This window comes from Chionomys nivalis, chromosome 22, assembly GCF_950005125.1.
Source record: "Chionomys nivalis chromosome 22, mChiNiv1.1, whole genome shotgun sequence".
Taxonomy (NCBI): Eukaryota; Metazoa; Chordata; class Mammalia; order Rodentia; family Cricetidae; genus Chionomys; species Chionomys nivalis.
The window spans coordinates 19588333-19607188 of record NC_080107.1 but is presented as its reverse complement, the minus strand read 5'-3'; the positions used below and the strand labels follow the sequence as shown (position 1 = coordinate 19607188).

The window sequence follows — 18856 nt, the reverse complement described above, 5'->3', positions numbered from 1 at the left end:
AAATGGATCTGTATATCTGGTTATCTTTTTATGAGATGAAAGACAAAAGATACCTATGTTTGATACAGGAATCTCAGACATTGTGGTATAATCTTAATAGTTCACATTTTTGGGAGGTGTTATGATCTTAAAAATCCAAGTTGTGTTTCCTTCCTCTTCTTCCATATTGTTTTATTTATGTTTATTTTTCGTTTGAGATGGGTCTCATCATGTAGCATAGGCGGTACAAGAGTCTCCCCCTAAGCCTTCTAAGTGCTGTGATTACAGGCACCTACTACCATTTTTTTCCATGTGCTTTGCTGTTGAACCTCTTACTGGCACACATTGGGCTTTCTATCTTAAATTAGCATACTGAATTTATACATTTTTATTTCTTTTATCATTAAGATAGTTGTGTGTTTGTCATACCCACCTAAAAGTTGGGCATGCAGGACTGGAATTGTCCTTCACCTCACACCTTCATGTTCATGTGGGAATATCGTCTAGGTTGAGTGCTCCGAAAGCATGCCATCAAGCAGAGCAGTGGTCTTCACAGCCTCCTTTCAGCATTACATTGTTAATTTCTACCAGTGATTTTACAAGGTTTTTCTTCTACAAGAGAGAATGCTTGTAGAAAGAGTGAGCTGAGCAGTTAAGGACAGTAAGGAGTAAATGAATGCTTATGATAACCTTCCTTTTCTCTCATTCTTGTCTTTATATTTACCCCTAAGAACACTCTTGCCTAGGGTGCCCCCCCCCCCCGTTAATTAGTTCATTATGTATTGGAAGCATTAGAGCTTGAATAGTTGAAAGGAAAATGCATATATAAAAGAAATCTGGCAGGAAGATTGGAGAGAATGTTTGGTAAGGGTTTTTCCTGCTTCAGGAGGACCCCAGCTTTACCAGCACTCTTACCAGGTATGAGTGACTTCTGTTCCAAGGGACCCCACACTCTTCTAGCCCTCTTGCTCACCTGAGCATACACTCGAGAGTACGTGAACTTGCTCAAATAGGAAAAGAAGCATGGTAGGGTTAGGGTGTAGCTCAGTGATGGAGCACTTCCCTGACAGCGGAGTTCCCTGGGCTTGACCACTGGCACTGCCGAAAGACTAGATAGTGAAGCGACAAAATCCAGTTGCTGGTCGGGGCCTCCTTCTATTTGAAGACAAGCAAGTTTCTTGTTTCTGCTCCCATTATATGTAACTGTCACTCTTGGGAGTTGGTTTTGCTTTAGTGTGAGCCTCTTGCCCGTTTCTGATTGCCATTACTTTCCTCCTTGCAGATTCTGCCTCCTGTATACATTTCCTATTTCCTACTTCCTATTCTAGCAGGGGCCTTTGAATATTTTATTGCTGCTTTGCTGCAGTACTCTAATTGGAGGCTCTCAGTTTGATCTACTATAAAAACGGTAGTCACATAGGAAGACTACCAGGTACTCGGAATTGTGAGTCATTGCTCATGGAATTTAGAGCAAATGTGTGGGTCCTGAAAGAGAATCTGCTTAAATGTTGAACACTGTGTCAAGATTTCTATCTAGTACTTAATAGAAATGGATCAGGTGAGTACAGGGCTAGTAGGTGTTCTGATGTGAGATTTTTATATGCTCAGTCTTCCCACTCATTTGTCATAATAACCTTGCAAGGGTAGGGATAATTATTCCCATACTATGGTTTGAGTCATATACTAATAGGAAATGTAACTAGAGGTCTTTCGATGCCATAGCCTGTATAGTTAATGTTTCCCCAGGTAGATAAACTATATTGTTATTACTGCCTATATGCTTCAAAAGTTAATAAAATCAAAGCACTCATAATGTGGGTGAAGAGTGATATGCTTTTTTTTAAATATATAACTTTTAGAGAATACAGAGAGTTTGAAAGGGTTGTTCTTGGACTCAGTGGTTAAGAGCAAGTGCTCTTATAGTTTAGTTCCCCATACCCACATCAGATTGCTTGAAACCACCTGTAACTCCAGTTTAGGGGGGTTCCATTGCCTCCGGCCTTCCTGGGCACTTCAACTCACATGTACATACCCTCACACATACACATAACTAAAATAATGCACATAAGTCCTAAGAATAGAAAAGAGAGGTTGTTCGTCATTCTGATATGAAATACTTGATCCCTGTATTGGGGAAAGTTAAGCAATGAGAATATTTTTTATTTTATTTCCTGTGATAATGTGTATCTGGGCTTGTTGATACAGGTTGAGGTTACAAATAGTACAACTTCTATAATAAGGTTTGCATTTCTGACTCTTATACAACCATTTTTTTTGTTACTCACAAATGCGTTATTGCTCTAAACTAATTGCCAAATTATGTTGTTTTCCTAAAAAATTTTTCTGGGAAAGAAGCCTCTCATGTTAATACAATGACCGTTGGGTTATACCTTGACTTGTACAGTGGAAAAGAGGCACCGGGAGCTGGTTTATTTGAATAATAGACTTGCCAATTAGCCATCAAGTGCCTCCATCTGTGAAACTGCTGATCAGATGGGTTGGCTGGGCTGTTTCCAGACTAGGGCATCATAAATGGCACTTGAAAACTGTCACTTTGATGACGAGGTTTCAAGTATTACACGGCTTGGTGCTATGGAACCTTTTTTCCTTTTGCAGCACCATGTTTTTTTAGAACATACTGATCCCACTTACAAATTCTGTGGCATCCAGAGAACTTGGGAGACCTGCCACCGATGTAAAGTTCTGCTTAATCTGTTGCTCTGGCCTGTGCTGTTTTTAAACCACAGTGCTAACAGCTTCTTTCATGGCCTTCACAGTCATGGTGGTTGGTGATCTGACTGGCGCAGTCAGGCAGTGCTCACTGCCTGTTGGCCATGGAGCTGGCACACTGGCAAGATTCTTTGTACTCTCCCATCAATAAAAGCTCATTTTCAAATGTCTCCTTTATAGAAGTGTATAGTAGCCTAAGGCCACATAAGTGTTGAGATTTCTCATGTAGTACTTGTGTGAAATGACTTTGGCATTTGTTCTTTACATTTTGTAAGGATTTAAATCACTTATTGGTAACTTATGTCTTAAAATTTATTCAATAACTTAGAAACATAAATTTCTTTTTTTTTTTCAAACAGGATGGTTTTATTCCTTTGTTTTAAATGATCTTTCTACAGTAGTGGGACAGGAAGCAGCAGCAAAGAGGGGGAGGAGAAAACAGTTTAGAATATACAACACTTCCTTTTGGGTTGAGTTTCCGGAGGCTCGAGGGCAGCTAGGATAGCCTCATCAAACACATTCTTCAGACCTCTCTGTGTGAGGGCAGAGCATTCCACATACTTGACAGCCTTCAGATCCCAGGCCAGCTTTTCAGCAGTCTCTGGAGTGATAGGCTTCTGTTTGTTCTTGGCAAGTTTCTCAATAGTAGAGGGATCATCTCTGAGATCAATTTGGGTCCCAACAAGCAAGAAAGGAGTCTTTGGACAGTGGTGAGTTATCTCAGGCACCCACTTTTCTTTCACATTTTCAAATGAGGATGGAGAAACCACTGAAAAACATACTAGAAAAACGTCTGTTTGTGGGTAACTCAGCGGTCGTAATGTCATAATCCTCTTGCCCTGCAGTATCAAAAAGTCCAAGAGTATATGGCTCTCCACCAATCATAACTGTAACTGCATAGTTGTCAAAAACAGTTGGTACGTATTCTGATGGAAATTTCTTCGTTGTATAGGATATCAGGAGACATGTTTTACCAACAGCACCATCACCGACAACAACACACTTAATTGTCTGCATTGTGGAAATAGTTTTGTATCCACTATTAATATTTCAAATTAGATGTTGACCTCAGCTTCTCCGTTGGGGCGTTGGCGGCACTGCAGAAACATAAATTTCTATCTTTCTCACTGTTAGGTATCTCTATGACTTGGCCTTCTACATTGTAGGATGCTTTCCTCGGGTTGATTCTTTAGGTGCCTGTGAAATGTTTAGACATTAGAGTCTGAGTGACAGTCCTGTGTGGAGGGCAGCTTGTGCTGCTAGGCTTCGCTTTTCCTTAGAAAGCCACATATCTAGGTTTTGAATAAGCTTCCTGGTTTCTAGTTTGTGTAGGAAAGAGAGAGTGTATTTATGTGGGGAACAGTTGAAGGTCTCTGGAGCTGGGTAAGATCTAAATAAGGACTAAAATCCATAGAGGAAAGAGCTGGAGAATGTAGTGTGAGCTTGTAGGTGATTTGGGTTTAATTTTTTTATTCTCCCAAAGTAAATTTTTCATATATTGCATCATCTCCAGGCCTTTAACTCCTGTGTGCAGACAGTTTCCATGAGAGAAAATTAGCTCTTGTATAAGTACTGTGTGCTAACCAGTTGTGCCACTGGAGCATCAGTGAACTCTTGTAGTGTGGAGTCTTGGGTTGCGTTTTCTTTTTTGTTTTGGAAAGTTTGGGTGGTATTCCTTCTCCTCTGTAAAAAAAAGAAAAATGCTTAGTACTAAATAGATAAACATTAACTGACTAGTAGATTTCTCTTAGTGGTGAAGAAATCACGACATTGTACAAGTAGCTTTAGTATGACTTTGAAAAGACAGTACATTTGAAAAAATGGCTTCTAACTGAAAGACTGTGTTGCTTTTCTGTGCACTTCTGTAGTGAATAAATCAAAGTATAGAAAAGGAGAAGAGAATTAGATGCAGTTGTGTGACCTGTTATTTTCTTTGCCGGATAGGATGTTGCCGTGTGCCTTTGAACTCTGTCACTGCAGTACTTTCTGAACATTTTCTTCTGCATTCCTCAGAAGTTGGAACTCTGATATTTTCATCACATCCCAAGCAATAGTTTAAATAAATGAATGTTTAATGATATGCAGGTAATGGCTGACAATATTTCTAGAAGTACCAAGACGGTGGTTTTTGTTTCTTAATTTCTGTTAAGCCTGAGAACTTCTCAGCCTTTTGTGCTTCTACTTAGCATAAATCAGGAAGTTTGTGTTGTATGAGAAACAAGCAAGGTGTTTTTATATAGGCAAATAATTAACTTTTAAATATATCTATATTAAATATATGATATTTTGCAGAATGCAGAAGTTATATTTTTTTTAATTCTGCATGTCCCTACCATCCCTGCTCCCTTCTCTAGAAACAGTTGTTACCTTCAAAGATACTGCCTGTCAATTGTGTCTGATGGAGTTTTCATCAGGTATATGAAATGGAAAAGAAGGTAGAAATATATAGAAATAGGTGGCTGGAGAGGTGGCTCAGAGGAATATAGCACTGGCAGCTCTTCCAGAGGTCCTGAGTTCAATTCCCAGTAACCACATGGTGGCTCACAACCGTCTGTAATAAGATCTGGTGTCCTCTTCTGTACTGCAGGATACATGAAGGAAGAAACCTATATACATAATAAATAAAAAAATCTTTTAAAAAAAAGAAATATATAGAAATAATGTGTTGTAGCTTTTAGCCATATATGGCTAGCAAGTGTTTGAAGTGTAACTGATAATGACTAAAAACTAAATGTTTATTTAACTTTAATATGTTTAAATGGTTACTGTATTGGACAGTGTATTATACACTTATAGTCAACCCTGAGGATCATTCCATTCCTTTTCTGTCTCTAAAGCTCCCTACCTAATGCTGGTGAATGGACTCAGGGCTTTGTGAGTGTTAGGCACGCACTGAACCCGGAGCTTAGGTCTTCAGCTCTACAGCTTGTTTTTAACTCAGCCTTGCTCTTTTGGAGTATGATATGTTTAGCCAGCCCTCTCTTGGTAAATACTTGTTTCCTATCACATTTCAGGTGTTTCTGTCCTTTGGTTTACAGACGGATTTGTAATAAGCTCCTCTTTGAGGTACACATGCATTCCTTCAGAAGCTAAATTTCTAGGATGGATGGTTGTGTTTACTCTGAATAGATTAGCGTAGTGTGGTAGAAGTAGCACAGGCTTTGGATCTGAGATGAGGCTTTACATGAACCAACTTTGAGTTTAAACTTTTTTTATCACAGGTATTATTAGCTGCTTTTCTGTTGCTGTGTTAAGGCACAGCAAGGCAGTTTATGAAAGGAAGGTTTTTGTTTGTGCCTGTGAGTCCTAGGGATAAGCAGCATAGCACACACGATAGCTGGAGCAGAGCGTCTCAAACAGGAAGCAAAGAGAGCAAACTGGGAATGGTACAAGGCTTTGAAACCTCAAAGCCTACCCCGAGTGACCATAACTCCTGCAACACAGTCACACCTCCCAAGCTCCCAAAATACCGCCACCAACTGGATACTAAATATTCAAGTGCCCACCACATCAGGCCATCTCATTAAAATTACCCCAGATGCAGTAGTATCCGCTTTGCAGTTGTATGTAATGGACATGTCAAATGGCGCTAGAGGTTCAAATGAGAGGTGGTAATGATAACATTGCTGTTACTTTATTGACAACAGAAACGTAAAACAAGCCCAGAGACCTGTGAGAAGGTTGAATGTGCTGGAACCTTTGGGATGGGTTTAGCTAACTCACTAGATTGTAAATATGGCCTGTCACTCCACCCTTGACTTACTTGAACTTCCTGAATTTCGTGTGGCCTCTTGTAAACTCTGCTCATGTTGCAGTTTGTGTATCAGCTGGCAGAACTGTACATTTCATGTTGTCAGTGGTGCTTTGTCAGTCAGTAGATAGTTTAGGCAGAGTCACTGTCTGAATACAGAATTGAATGGATTTGAATACCATTTGGTTTATCAGTAGAACACAAGACAATGAAAAAGTTTTTGGCTTGTGCTGGCGCACTCTGGAAGGCAGAATCAGGCCAATCTATGAGTTCAAGGACAGCCCTGTTTTGGGGGGCCGGGGAGGAAAGGAAAGGCTTATGATACTTAGACTAAGCAGTTTTAGGTCCTAAAATTTCTATGAGTTTGGATATAGTTTGTCTCTTTAGTATTTACAATGATTTTTGCTTATTTGAAACAAAACCCTTAGAATTATATTTGAGCCAGGCAGCAGAGGCAGGTGGATATTAGTGAGTTTGAGGCCAGCCTGGTCTATGGAGTGAGTTCCAGGACAGCCAGGACTGTTACACAGAGAAATCCTGTCTCGAAAAACCAAAAAAAGAAATATATGTATATGTATACATGTATATACATACATACATATTTTATAATTTGGTGACTTGGTCACAGGAGAGCTTATATTAAAAGTATCTTGTCAATGTTTAGCACTGTCATTTGAATGTTTAAACTTTAGAAATAACTTATTCAGGGTGGTGAGTGACTGACTCATCAGATAAAGGCATTTGCTGCCAAGTCTGTTGACCTGAGTTTGGTCACTGAGATTCATATGGTAAGAGAGAACCTATTCCCACATTTGTCCTCTGACCTCTATATGCATGTCATGATGTGTCTATATGCTTGAAGAAATAAAGAGCTAGAACGTATTCAAATTACATTTTTTATTGAAATGTTTGTTTGAAATCAGCAACCTAAAGTTTTCCAAGGATCCACATTAAGAATCAGTTTCAGATATGCTCTGTATTTGTATGAGCAAGAGGGAAATGTGTTCTGTTTGTTTTCCTATCTTTTTTAGCCTCTACCTAAAAAGCATATTTGTGTATTAAACTCAGTTCAGGGAAAAACAAAGTATCGAACTTTTATATCTGAATTTAGTACATATTTCTTAAGTGTACATGTTATATTGAAATTAGATTTGCTATTTTTTGGTAGACGCCAGTAATCTTAAGTATTAAAGGTTTATTGTTAGAAGTAGTAGGAGGAATAGCACTTATGTGCCAGGCTCTATACCAAATGTATTCCATATGTTATCCCATTTAATCCTTACATTAACCAGTACCATGTGGTATGATTAGCACCATTCACAAAAAAAGTGAGTCTTAGTTTTAAGCAATAAAGATGCAACCTCAGATGTAGGCTTTCTGATTCTAAAATACTTACATACCATTGGTACCTCGTTGATATTTTAGTTTGGGAAGAAATTTTTCAGATTGCTGCCAGGTGTTGTTGTCTTCTATGCTATACCTGAGTGTCAGGTAGTGTTAGCAGTGTAAATTGTCATTCACAGATGCCACTGCAGTTGACTTTGAACCACAGTAATGTGCTATTCAGAGTGAATTTGCTGGTTATAGTAGGGTGCACACATTTAGATCCACCATGTGAGAGGCAAAGGCAGGAAGATCTCTTGAGTTTGAGGCCAGCCTGGTCTAGTATCTCTAGACCTGTAGCTTATACAAGTTATTTGTCTGCCTTTATTTCCTCATATTTGCATTTGATTTGGTTAAAAGGCTAAGAAGTAATATTTCCTGTGTTTAAAACAAAGGATAATCAGTACTCTTCAGGGACATGTATGGGTCTCTGGAGAATAAATTAAATCTCCTGGGAGTGGATTAGTTAACCACCAAACTGAGTTTTTTAAAATAAGCCAGCATAGGACCTCCTCTGAGCATCTTTAATGCGTGTGTTCTCCACACATTAGCTTGTTGGCTGCTCTTGCACACCCTGCCATCATGTAAATGCCACTTACTATAAGGTCTTCACCAAACCAGAGCAGATAGTGGTGCCCTGTGCTTAGAGCTCTACAGCTAATGTTAAATACATCTGTTTTCTTTATAAGCCTCCTAACTTCAAGTATTTGTTACAGCAAGGGAATGGGGACGGGAGATGGCGGGGAGGACTACACAATATAATCAAAATGACTGTTCAACAGTGGCTGAACAATTTAAAAAATATGATGCATGTACATAATGTGGCATCATCCAACAGTAGGAAAAGCCGAAACAATAGGGTAGACCTAGAGAACATTGTTATGTAAAATAAACCTGGCACAGAAACACAAATAACGTGATTTTACATACATGTAGGAGAAAAAAGTTGATCTCATAGAAGTAGATAATAGTGGTTCCCAGAATCCGGTGAGTGGAAGGGGGATCAATATGTGAAACGTTAGCAGTCTGGAAGAAATGTTTGGTATTCTCTTGACCACAGTGAATAATGTACTATATGATAAATATGCCTAGGAAGGAGAATGTGTTCAACACACGCGCACACTTCTATATGTTATCACAATCTGATCATGTCAGTGGAGCCCCTCTAAGTCAGGGACCCTCTTTAAAGTAGTAAAAGCCAAATAAAGGGTATGCACAGTCTGATTCCCTTATTACCACCAAAGGGGGAAAAACTAATGTGTGATGACAGCACAGCAGAAAGTTGTCTGTCTGTAAAAGGATCACGAGTAGATTGCTGAGGAGCATAAGCACAGTGAATGACGGATGTTCACATCTTGATTGTTGTGAGTCTTTCACAAGTGTGTAGTTTTCCTAGATATTATCCATGGGAGACAAGTATTAGAATCGCCCACAGGTAAATCTCTGGCACACAAGTACCTTATCAAAGATCACAGTATTTTTACTAGTATTTATGCATAGGCCCCTGTGTAATTTACATTATTTCTAGATTACGTGTGACATGTGCTGCAATGGAAGTGCTATGAAAGTAGTCGTCATACTATGTTGCCTAGGGAGGGAAGGTCAGTGTAGACACACGCCCACCAGGTAATGACTCTAGCTTGTGCCCAGTTGAATGAAACTAGACAGCTCAGTCAAATTGCATCACAACTAATCACCATGGAGCTTCTCTGGACCTTTTTTTTTTTTATCTTCTTAAATTGTAACTCTGTGCTCATTAAACAAGGATTACCTTTTTCTGCATTAGTTCTTTTGCTAGGGCAAAAATGCCTGAGTAGAAGCAACTTGGGAAAAAGGATTTATTTCAGTTCACAGTTTCTTGCTTGGAAAGGCTGATAGTGATGGTGGCTCCTACCTTGGTGCCAAACGCAAGGACAAAGCTCGTTACATCTAATGTGATCAGGAAACTGAGTCTTCAGACGAGAATAAGGACTACCTATCATCTTCTAGCCCTGCCATATGTCCCTTTGACAGGCAGCTTAGCCCCACGTCCAAAGGGGTCCACAGCTTTCCAAGCAGAATGACTAACTGCGGACCAAATGTCCATACCCATGTTTGAGACACTTTACATTTAAACTGTATATAACAGTCTGCCTCTGCTCTCTGTCAGTTTCCATTGTGCTTCCTGTTCCTGAATGTGACTGGGACATATGTCTTGCTTGTATTGTAGACTTGAGAATTTTCATTCCCGTTTAGGGCAGAATAATAATTCATTATATGTTGTCACCACGCTAGGAGTGGTAGAACCTGGGAAAATTGAGCCGATAAATGAGTCAGCCTAAAGTCTCATACAATAGTCAACTTTATTCAGAGCCTCAGACAGTTTATACTCTGGGGGGGGGGGTAAGAAAGATCACCCGAATAAAGTTCTTGTGAGTGAAGCTTTATATAATCACAAGGACAAGCCACATGTTGCAAAAACATGTTTTTCCATAGATGCATATAAAGGATAATTTAAACATTTAATTAACACCAGCAAACAGTAATGAACAACCTGAAGAAAACTCACTCCTATCTGCTACACTTGCTATGAAAACACATTCTAGGAACAGTTCTGTGTCTTGAAGAAACTAGGGTCACAAAATTCTTGTTTTCTTGGAGTGTTCTCACAGACACTAGGAGTCCTCCTTTGGCTCCAGTCCTGACCGTGTTCTGACATTATGTGTGTATTTCTATTACTTTCTGTTTATTCATTTGTCTTCTGTGGATAGTTGGGCTATCTGCTCTTGGCTAGTGTGGATAGCACTGCTATGAACATTGAAGACATACCTGTTGGAGTCAGGGTTTTTTTTTTTTTCAGTGTAATCAAGGGTGAGTGACTTGTTTTTGTAAAACTACTGTGCCATTTTTCCCTAGTAGTCCATTACCCATGAAAAGATTTAAGGAAGGAAAAGACTCTGTCCATGTAGTTTCACTTCTAGTTGCTCTTTCCTTTGTGAAGATCCATATTTCTCTTGCATCATTTTCTTTCTGCCTAAAGAAGGAAACATTTTGAGATGCACAGATGTTGCCCATCTTAACAATTAGCCAACCTTCCCACCCTTCTTAACAGCTAAGCTTTTGTTTTTACTTTCTGAAAGTCTTTTACTGTTTTTAAAAAAAGATTTTTGAAAAATGAAACTGTTGGCTGGGCAGTGGTGGTGCACACCTTTAATCCCAGCACTCGGGAGGCAGAGGCCGGTGGATCTCTGGGAGTTCCAGGCCTGCTGGCCTACAAGCGCTAGTTCCAGGACAGGCTCCAAAGCTACTGAGAAACCCTGTCTCGAAAAAACAAAACAAAACAACAACAACGAAAAGGATGAAATTGTTGAATTTAGGGGTCTTTATTGTAGGAACAACCACCTTACATAATTTCAGATGTTTTATCCCAGTCTTTGTCTTTTTTTCTCCATCTTGGTGGTGACCTTTGATGAACAAAAGCTTTAATTTTGATGAAGTTCAGTATGTAAACTTTGTCGATTTCTGGTTTTGATATTCTATTAGTTACTTTCCTATTGCTGTGATAAAACATGACCTAGGTAACTTGTACAAGAGTGCATTTGATTGGACTTACAGTTTCAGAGGGTTAGCATGCTGGCAGAATGAAGACTGAGAGCTCACATCTTGATCCACAGCCAGGAGGCAAAGAGGTGGGGGGAGGGAGAGCATTGGGAATCACAGAGTCTTTTTGAAACTTCAGAGTTCACCTACAATGACACATCTCCAATAAAATCATATCTCCTAATCCTCTCTAAATAGGTCCACCAATTGGGGACCAAGTAGTCAAACATGAGCCTATGGGGGCGTTCTTACACAAGACTGCCACAGACATCAAACCTTTTTAAAAAGCATCATTTAAACCGTATTCATATTTACTTAGTAGTATTCATATTTTCTTAGTAGTGTAATTTTTCTGTTCCCCATCCCACCCCCAGTCCTGGGCATTGAACCTAGGACCTCATACATACTAGGCAAGTATTTGATTACCAGACTTCATGCCCAGCTCCAACGTTGTGGCTTTAATATTTGGTTCTGTGAATTATTTTTGCTTAAAACAAGATGGTAGCCCTTCCTTTCCAGCCTCCGTCCCGGATCCTGCAGCCGCCGCGATGTTGATGCCCAAGAAGAACCGGATTGCCATCTATGAGCTCCTTTTTAAGGAAGGAGTGATGGTTGCCAAGAAGGATGTCCATATGCCTAAACACCCTGAGCTGGCAGACAAGAACGTGCCCAACCTTCATGTCATGAAGGCCATGCAGTCTCTGAAGTCTCGAGGCTACATGAAGGAGCAGTTTGCCTGGAGACACTTCCATTGGTACCTTACGAATGAGGGCATCCAGTATCTCCGCGATTATCTCCACCTGCCTCCGGAGATCGTGCCTGCCACCCTGCGCCGCAGTCGTCCCGAAACTGGCAGGCCTCGGCCCAAAGGGCCGGAGGGTGAGCGCCCGGCAAGATTCACAAGAGGGGAGGCGGACAGAGACACCTACAGAAGGAGTGCTGTGCCCCCTGGTGCTGACAAGAAAGCCGAGGCGGGGGCTGGCTCAGCCACCGAGTTCCAGTTTAGAGGAGGCTTTGGTCGTGGATGGGGTCAGCCACCAACCACAGTGAGCTTGAAGACTGTTGTTTGGAATAAACTTTAAAGAAAAGTGAAAAAAAAAAAAAAACAAGATGGTAGTCCAATTGTATGCTTTTTCATACAAATATATTTGTTTGTCTCAGAAACCAAATTTATAGCAAAGACTACTCTTCCCCCATTGAATTGTTTTACAGCTGTTGACAGATTGTCAACTGTGTCAGGATTTGTCACTGAACTTTCTGTTCTGTTGTGCAGTGACTTGTCTAGGGCTCACTCTTTTCTCCTTTCGGAGCAATGCCCTTCTATTTTGTGAATTTAAGTATTTTCCCCTGGTATATTGTAACGACGTAAATGAATGCAGACAGATTATAAAAATATATACAGCTTTAATGGGGAAATAGACTTACAGGACCACAGGTTCCGGCAGAGAACAGGAAAGCAGAGAAAAGTGCTGTTGGGATCAAGCCCCGCAGATTTATCAGTAAACATTAGCCCGAGGCGAACACGCCCCCTAATGGGTGGGGCTTATCCCTACAGTGTATAAGTGAAAGAACACTTGTTTCCAGTGCTCTGGGAGTTTTGCTTTCCCCCCTGATCCTTTTGGGCGATTCTGTAGGTTCTGTTGCTTCTTCATACACATGTATTGATTGGTATATGGCTGAGTTCTCAAAATATAATGACCCCTAGAGCTTTAAGATGACGCAGCTGTTTCAGTCTCCCAGTAATCTTGGCTATCTTACTTCATCTCACAGACCCCATCAGATTGCCTGGATTCCCTACCCTGCACTTCATCTTGGAAAATGTCTCAGATAGTAAACTAGGGTGGCTGTGGGGAGGGCTCATCTCGTTTGTTTCCCATTTGTTACCTTGCCTTGTCCCATTTCTTTGTCATAATCTGTTGTTTCACATGGCTTTGTCCTTTGCAGGGAAGGATAGAAATCGAAATTCAGTTCTTGGTATTCCTTTTTTTTTTTTTGGTCTTTTGTTAGATGATAGTGCCACTGAACAGTTATGTGGCTTAGGCGGTCCTTGAACAGTTGGTTCACTCGCCTCAGGCCTGATGACTGACAATCACTGCCCCTCTCATTTACTTTTTAGTGGGAAAGACTGATGTTGGAATAGATGTTCTAGAACAATATTTCTCGACCCTTCTTAAGCTACAATCCTTCAGTACAGTTCTTCATGTTGTGGTGACACCAACCATGACATTTTTTGTTGCTACTTCATAACTGTAATTTTACTGTTGTTGTGAAATGTAATGCAAATATCTTGTGTTTTCTGGAGGTCTTAGGCGACTCGAGGGAAAGGGGCATTCAGTCTGTAAAGGAGCAGTGATCCACGGCTTGAGAATTATTACTGTTCTAGGAGTCTTCTGTTTGAGCTTCAGAGAAATGGGTGTTAGACTACTGTGTAGTTTATAAGAGAATCCGCCTAAATTGAACAGTTAATTGAATTCAGTTTAACAGAAAATGCTAATTTTTTTTCCTTAGAGGTAGGAATAAACAAAGTGAGATTGAGGCATATATGTTTATGTGTGTAATTAAAATTTGATGCACAGGGCAAGATTTTAATGTGTGATAGAGAGTACTGATAGTAGAAACAGATTGATCCGTTCCCATTGACATTTGAAACCTATTTTCCTCGGAACAACATTTAGAGTTTCCTTTAGCAGAGTTTGTGGAACACTTATTGTAAGTATTATGGTCATTAAGTCATTGATATGTTTCCAATTGTTTAGTTGTGCATTAGTTTTTGTAATCTTAATTTTTCACATGCATAGGTGAGATCCTATATCAATCAATCCCCAGTACATTTTAAAATAATGAAAAATTCAGGAGCTGGCCCCGATGGCACATACCTGTAATCTATGTACTCTGGAGAACAAAACAGGAGTCTAGCAAATTTGAAGCATACCTGGACTGAACAGTGAACTGTAATAGAGAAGGGGAGAACGGGAAAAAGAAAACCAAATAGCTAGTTCGTCCCACAGCTTGTAGTTTGCTGAGCCATTTTTAATCATAGTAAACAAAGACATAAACAAACTGAACCTAATTGTCTCAGCAGCAGCAGAAGGTATACATGGTTGTGTTTAATAGTAGGATTATTGTGTAGTAAAAATGCATGAATGATTTTTACATATTTGTGTGATTAATTTATACTGATATAATAAAGGAAAAACAAGTTGAGAAATTATGTATTCTAAATGAATGATGAAGTAAACAATTTTAATGCTGTATCACCTGTATACAATAAAGAAGTACATGATAAAGCCAGATAAATTGGGGCATGCCTGTAATTCCAGCACTTGTGAAGTTGAGGCAGGAGGATAAAGAGTTTGAGGCCAGCCTGGGCATGTCGTCGATGGCCAAACAAAACAAAATAAGGAACCCTCCCCCAATTTTTTTTTTTAAAGTTCTCTAATCAGCAGATTAGAATAATTGCTACATCTGGGTGTGCAGTGGCTGCTGATAGTCAAGGGAGAAGAATACAGCTGCAGTAGTGATTTGTTTTTTATTTTGTAAGCTGGATAATGATTTATTACAGAAGTAATGTTTTTAATTCCTTATATTTTATAATAAATTTTACAAGAAACAAAGGAAAGAACTTGGCTAAATCTGCATGTGGATGTGTTGTTCACGGTGCGGATGGGTGTTGCCACTTAGCCCCTTTCTTTCTGCTGCCACCTTGTTGGCTGCTTTCCTAGAGGCGGCTTTTTACTTGGGCCTAGGAAAGACCACATTATCTTAGGTAAATGACCCCTATGCTCAGTCTGCTGCCTCTTTGGTTTGCTATGTAGTACTTTTCTCTCTAGTTTCTTATTTATCTTATTTTTGAATATACTTATTCTTTTGTGTGGACCTGAAATTCTTAATGGAGAGCACACAAGCTAAGGATTGTCTTCATGTGTGCCTGGCTCACAAAAGCATCCTAATGTTTGGATGAGATAGTGCATCAAAATAAAAGCTAAAGTGTATTTACTCACAGACTTTAAAGAATTATTTACTGAACATCATTTGAGGTGTATGTTTAATAATTTTCCTTCAGTGTGGAATTCTCCCAGTTTATCTAGCTTCTCTGAAATTGTTGACTCGATCAATAAAAGCATGTAAAGCACCTCTCAGATCTGTGTAAAGTTACAGGTGAGTGTTTGGTGTCATGGAGAATTCATGATATGTACCTACATTGTAGAAAGGGGGAAGAAACCTTGCACAGTTAAAGTACAAAAGTTAGCCAGGCTACAGTTGGGATCTGAGAGCCCAGCAGGCTATATTGGTGGCATGCTCTGAAATATGAACATTTCTTCCTTAAAATAAAAGATGTATTTGCAGTTAGTGAATGTTTTTGTTTGTTTATTTATTTTTAATGTTTGGAGAGATGCTATTTCAATGTAAATACTGGTTTATAACAAGTGTAAATTTTACCAGTGAAATATAAATTTAATTTGAATTATGGGTGTGAACCTGAGCCTTGTGAAGTTGCTTTAATGTTAAAGCTGTTGTTTCCTATCTTTCTCTCTCTCTCTCTCCTCTCTCTCTCTCTCTCTCTCTCTCTCTCTCTCTCTTTCTCATCTGTGTCTGTCTGTCTGTCCTTGAGATAGAGTCTCTCTACATAACCCAAGTGTCCTGGAACTCATTACATAGACCAGGCTGGCCTTGAACTCACAAAGACCCACTTGCCTCTAGAGTGCTGAGATTAAAGGTGTGTTTCTTCTTTCAAGACAAAGAATTAACAAATTTTGAGAAAGGTGTTGGTATGTATGCTGATATAAAGTTGCCTCTGGCTTAAGCTAGGGAAAACAAGAGCCTTAGAACAAAGTACTTAGAGTTACTTGGGGATAAACTTGCTAAATTTAGCAAATAAAAATACTAGGTTCCCGGTTAACTGTGATTTTCAAGTAATAATTAATTTGAGACAGGGTCTCTCTCACTGTGTTATCCTTGCCCTGGAACTCACTGATAAACTAGGCTGGCCTCTGTCTCAGAGATCTGCCTGCCTCTGCCTACTCCTCTCCTCCAGGTGCTGGGGTTAAAGGCATATATTGTTACTCTTCATCTAATTTTTTTTTTTTAAAATACGGGTGTGTTCTAATTGCTGCAAAGGGTATACTTATTAAAAATATTTATCAGAAATTAAAATGGAACTTATTATCATGCACTTTAATATGGTCATTCTATTATAGTAGATGCTATGATGTTTAATTTTCAGGAAATATTGATTGCTTTTTATATTTTTGAACAGTCTTGTATTTTCCTTAGCACAAGTTGGGGATCTTAGGTAATTTCTGGTAAGAGTGAACAAAAATTCTTAGGAGATAAAAATGGGCTTCATGTCTACATCAATATGTTTGTAGTAAGTTGCATGTTTGGCAAGTACTCAGATTCTTGAGTTTTGAGATCCAGCCTACAGGTATTTCATGCCTTTCATAATAGATTTTGGTATTTCCTAACTGGTCAATCCCCACCTGCAACCATATTGTACCTCTCCATTTTTTCTGTCCCAGACAAGCAATCCTCCAGTGTGCTCAAACTGTTTTGATGCACTTCTTCCTAGTCCAGCCATTGTTCATTTGGAAGGCTAGCTGTTATCCGTGCTTCTCACCACCAGTCTATGTCAGCAAACCTCCTACCATCAGAAACGCAAGAACCCTTTAAATCAGTGTGCAGCTGACTTTTCTCCTGGGTTTAAACATTAGTTGTGTTTAAATCTTGTTTTGTCTTTGCTGTTGTCATTTGTCTTCAGTGTTGAATAAAAGTAATACCACTCTGGCTAAGATACAGTGATCCTCGTGCATGGAGAAAGGTCTGGGAGTCCTTTGTTGTTGGGCTGGGGGTGGGATGTGTGTGTGACCAGAGTTCTTCTGGGGCTTAAGATGATGAGCAGCGGAGAGCACTGTGAGGCCGAGTGGTCTTCTCCCTTAGCTAGGCTGGAAAGGACTGCTTATGTATTTGACTCATGGGGTTTTTTGTGTTTTACAGTTCGAGCTCTCTTTGCAAGTGCCTTATATTTTAAAGTAGCCATTTTATGCTACACTATTCAAATTACTTTAGTGCCCCATGCTATTTTGGTCATCCCTTGTTGGCCTGTGAGCTGTGAGATACTTTCTAAATTCTCCCTTTTCTTCTTCTTTTTTTTTTTTGCTTTCATTATTATTTGCTCCTTATTTTTCTCCTAGTTTTTAAAAATGACCTTTTTTCTCTTCCCCCAGAAGTTAGTTGTTATTTCAGTGTGCCAGGTCATGAGTTAGAAACAACTAAACCTTAGGGGCTCAGCATGAAAAGTTTTCTTTGAGCCACACTTTGTGATGGTTCAGCTGGATTTTCTGTTCTGGTATTCTCATTACTCTAAGATGCCAGGTAATAAACAGCATTAGCACTGTTTGAAAGTTTGAGCACAATACAGGTCAGGTCATTTCTGCTTCTCTTTCAGTTGGTTAAAGCCAGTTACTTGTTTACAGCTAACTACAAGAGGTCAGAGGAGTCTGATACTTTTATGTGCCCAAGAGACCTAGGAGTATTTTATACATAGCAAGAATTGCCACACGTAATTCATCCTAATTTGTACTTCTGTGATATTTTTTTAAGTAATTTTTTTAATATTTATTTATTATGTATACAATATTCTGTCTGTGTGTATGCTGCAGGCCAGAAGAGGGCATCAGATCCCATTACAGATGGTTGTGAGCCACCATGTGGTTGCTGGGAATTGAACTCAGGACCTTTGGAAGAGGAGGCAATGCTCTTAACCTCTGAGCCATCTCTCCAGCCCTTCTGTGATATTTTGTAAACTATGTCTCACTGAGGTAAAATTACAATAAGTCTGCAACAATATAGAATTTGATATGTTTGGAAATTGGCTCTAAACCTCTGAAATTTCACGACAGCTACCTGGGCAAACTTGCTCCAATGGTTTTTATTAATCGTATAGTGTAGTCCTTTGCTTTGTAAGTTTAGGTCAGTGGTCTTTTACCAGGAATCTCTTGGTCTTAAAACAACAACAACAATAAAACTTGCTGGGTATGGTGTAGTGGTACAAACCTTTAAGCCCAGCACTTGCAAATAACCTCAGCACTTGTTAAACAGAGGCAGATGGATCTATGTGAATTCTAGGTTGGTCTGGTGTACTTAGTAAGTTCCAGGACAGCCAGGGCTACATACCCTGTCTCAGAAAAAGGAAAAAAAAATGCCTGAACCCCTCCCGAGAGCAGTTATATCAGAACTTCAGGCTGGGCCCAGGCATCAGAGTTATTTTAAGTGACATGCAATTTTGAAATACTAGCAGGCTAAGAACCCCTCACGTGTTCAGTACTCGTTTCTGGAGAGGCTCTTTGAACACCAGGCCTTGCTTTGCTTTTATTATTCCTAAAGCTTACCATGTTTCCTGTCATTTTGGCCCCAAACCTGTGTTATATATTCATT

The 18856-nt window shown here is 39.5% G+C and overlaps 2 protein-coding genes and 1 pseudogene across 2 annotated transcripts in view; 2 read left to right on the top strand and 1 right to left on the bottom strand.

Annotated features, from left to right (window-relative positions):
- Psmd14 (proteasome 26S subunit, non-ATPase 14) overlaps positions 1-18856 on the top strand; it is an 83577-nt gene that overhangs the window by 18939 nt on the left and 45782 nt on the right. The window lies entirely within an intron of this gene.
- LOC130864690 (cell division control protein 42 homolog) lies at positions 3079-3796 on the bottom strand (annotated as a pseudogene).
- On the top strand, positions 11941-12504 carry LOC130864771 (40S ribosomal protein S10-like). Its single transcript, XM_057755535.1, has one exon. The coding sequence runs from the start codon at positions 11971-11973 to the stop codon at positions 12502-12504; it is 534 nt and encodes a 177-aa protein (XP_057611518.1). The 5' UTR covers positions 11941-11970.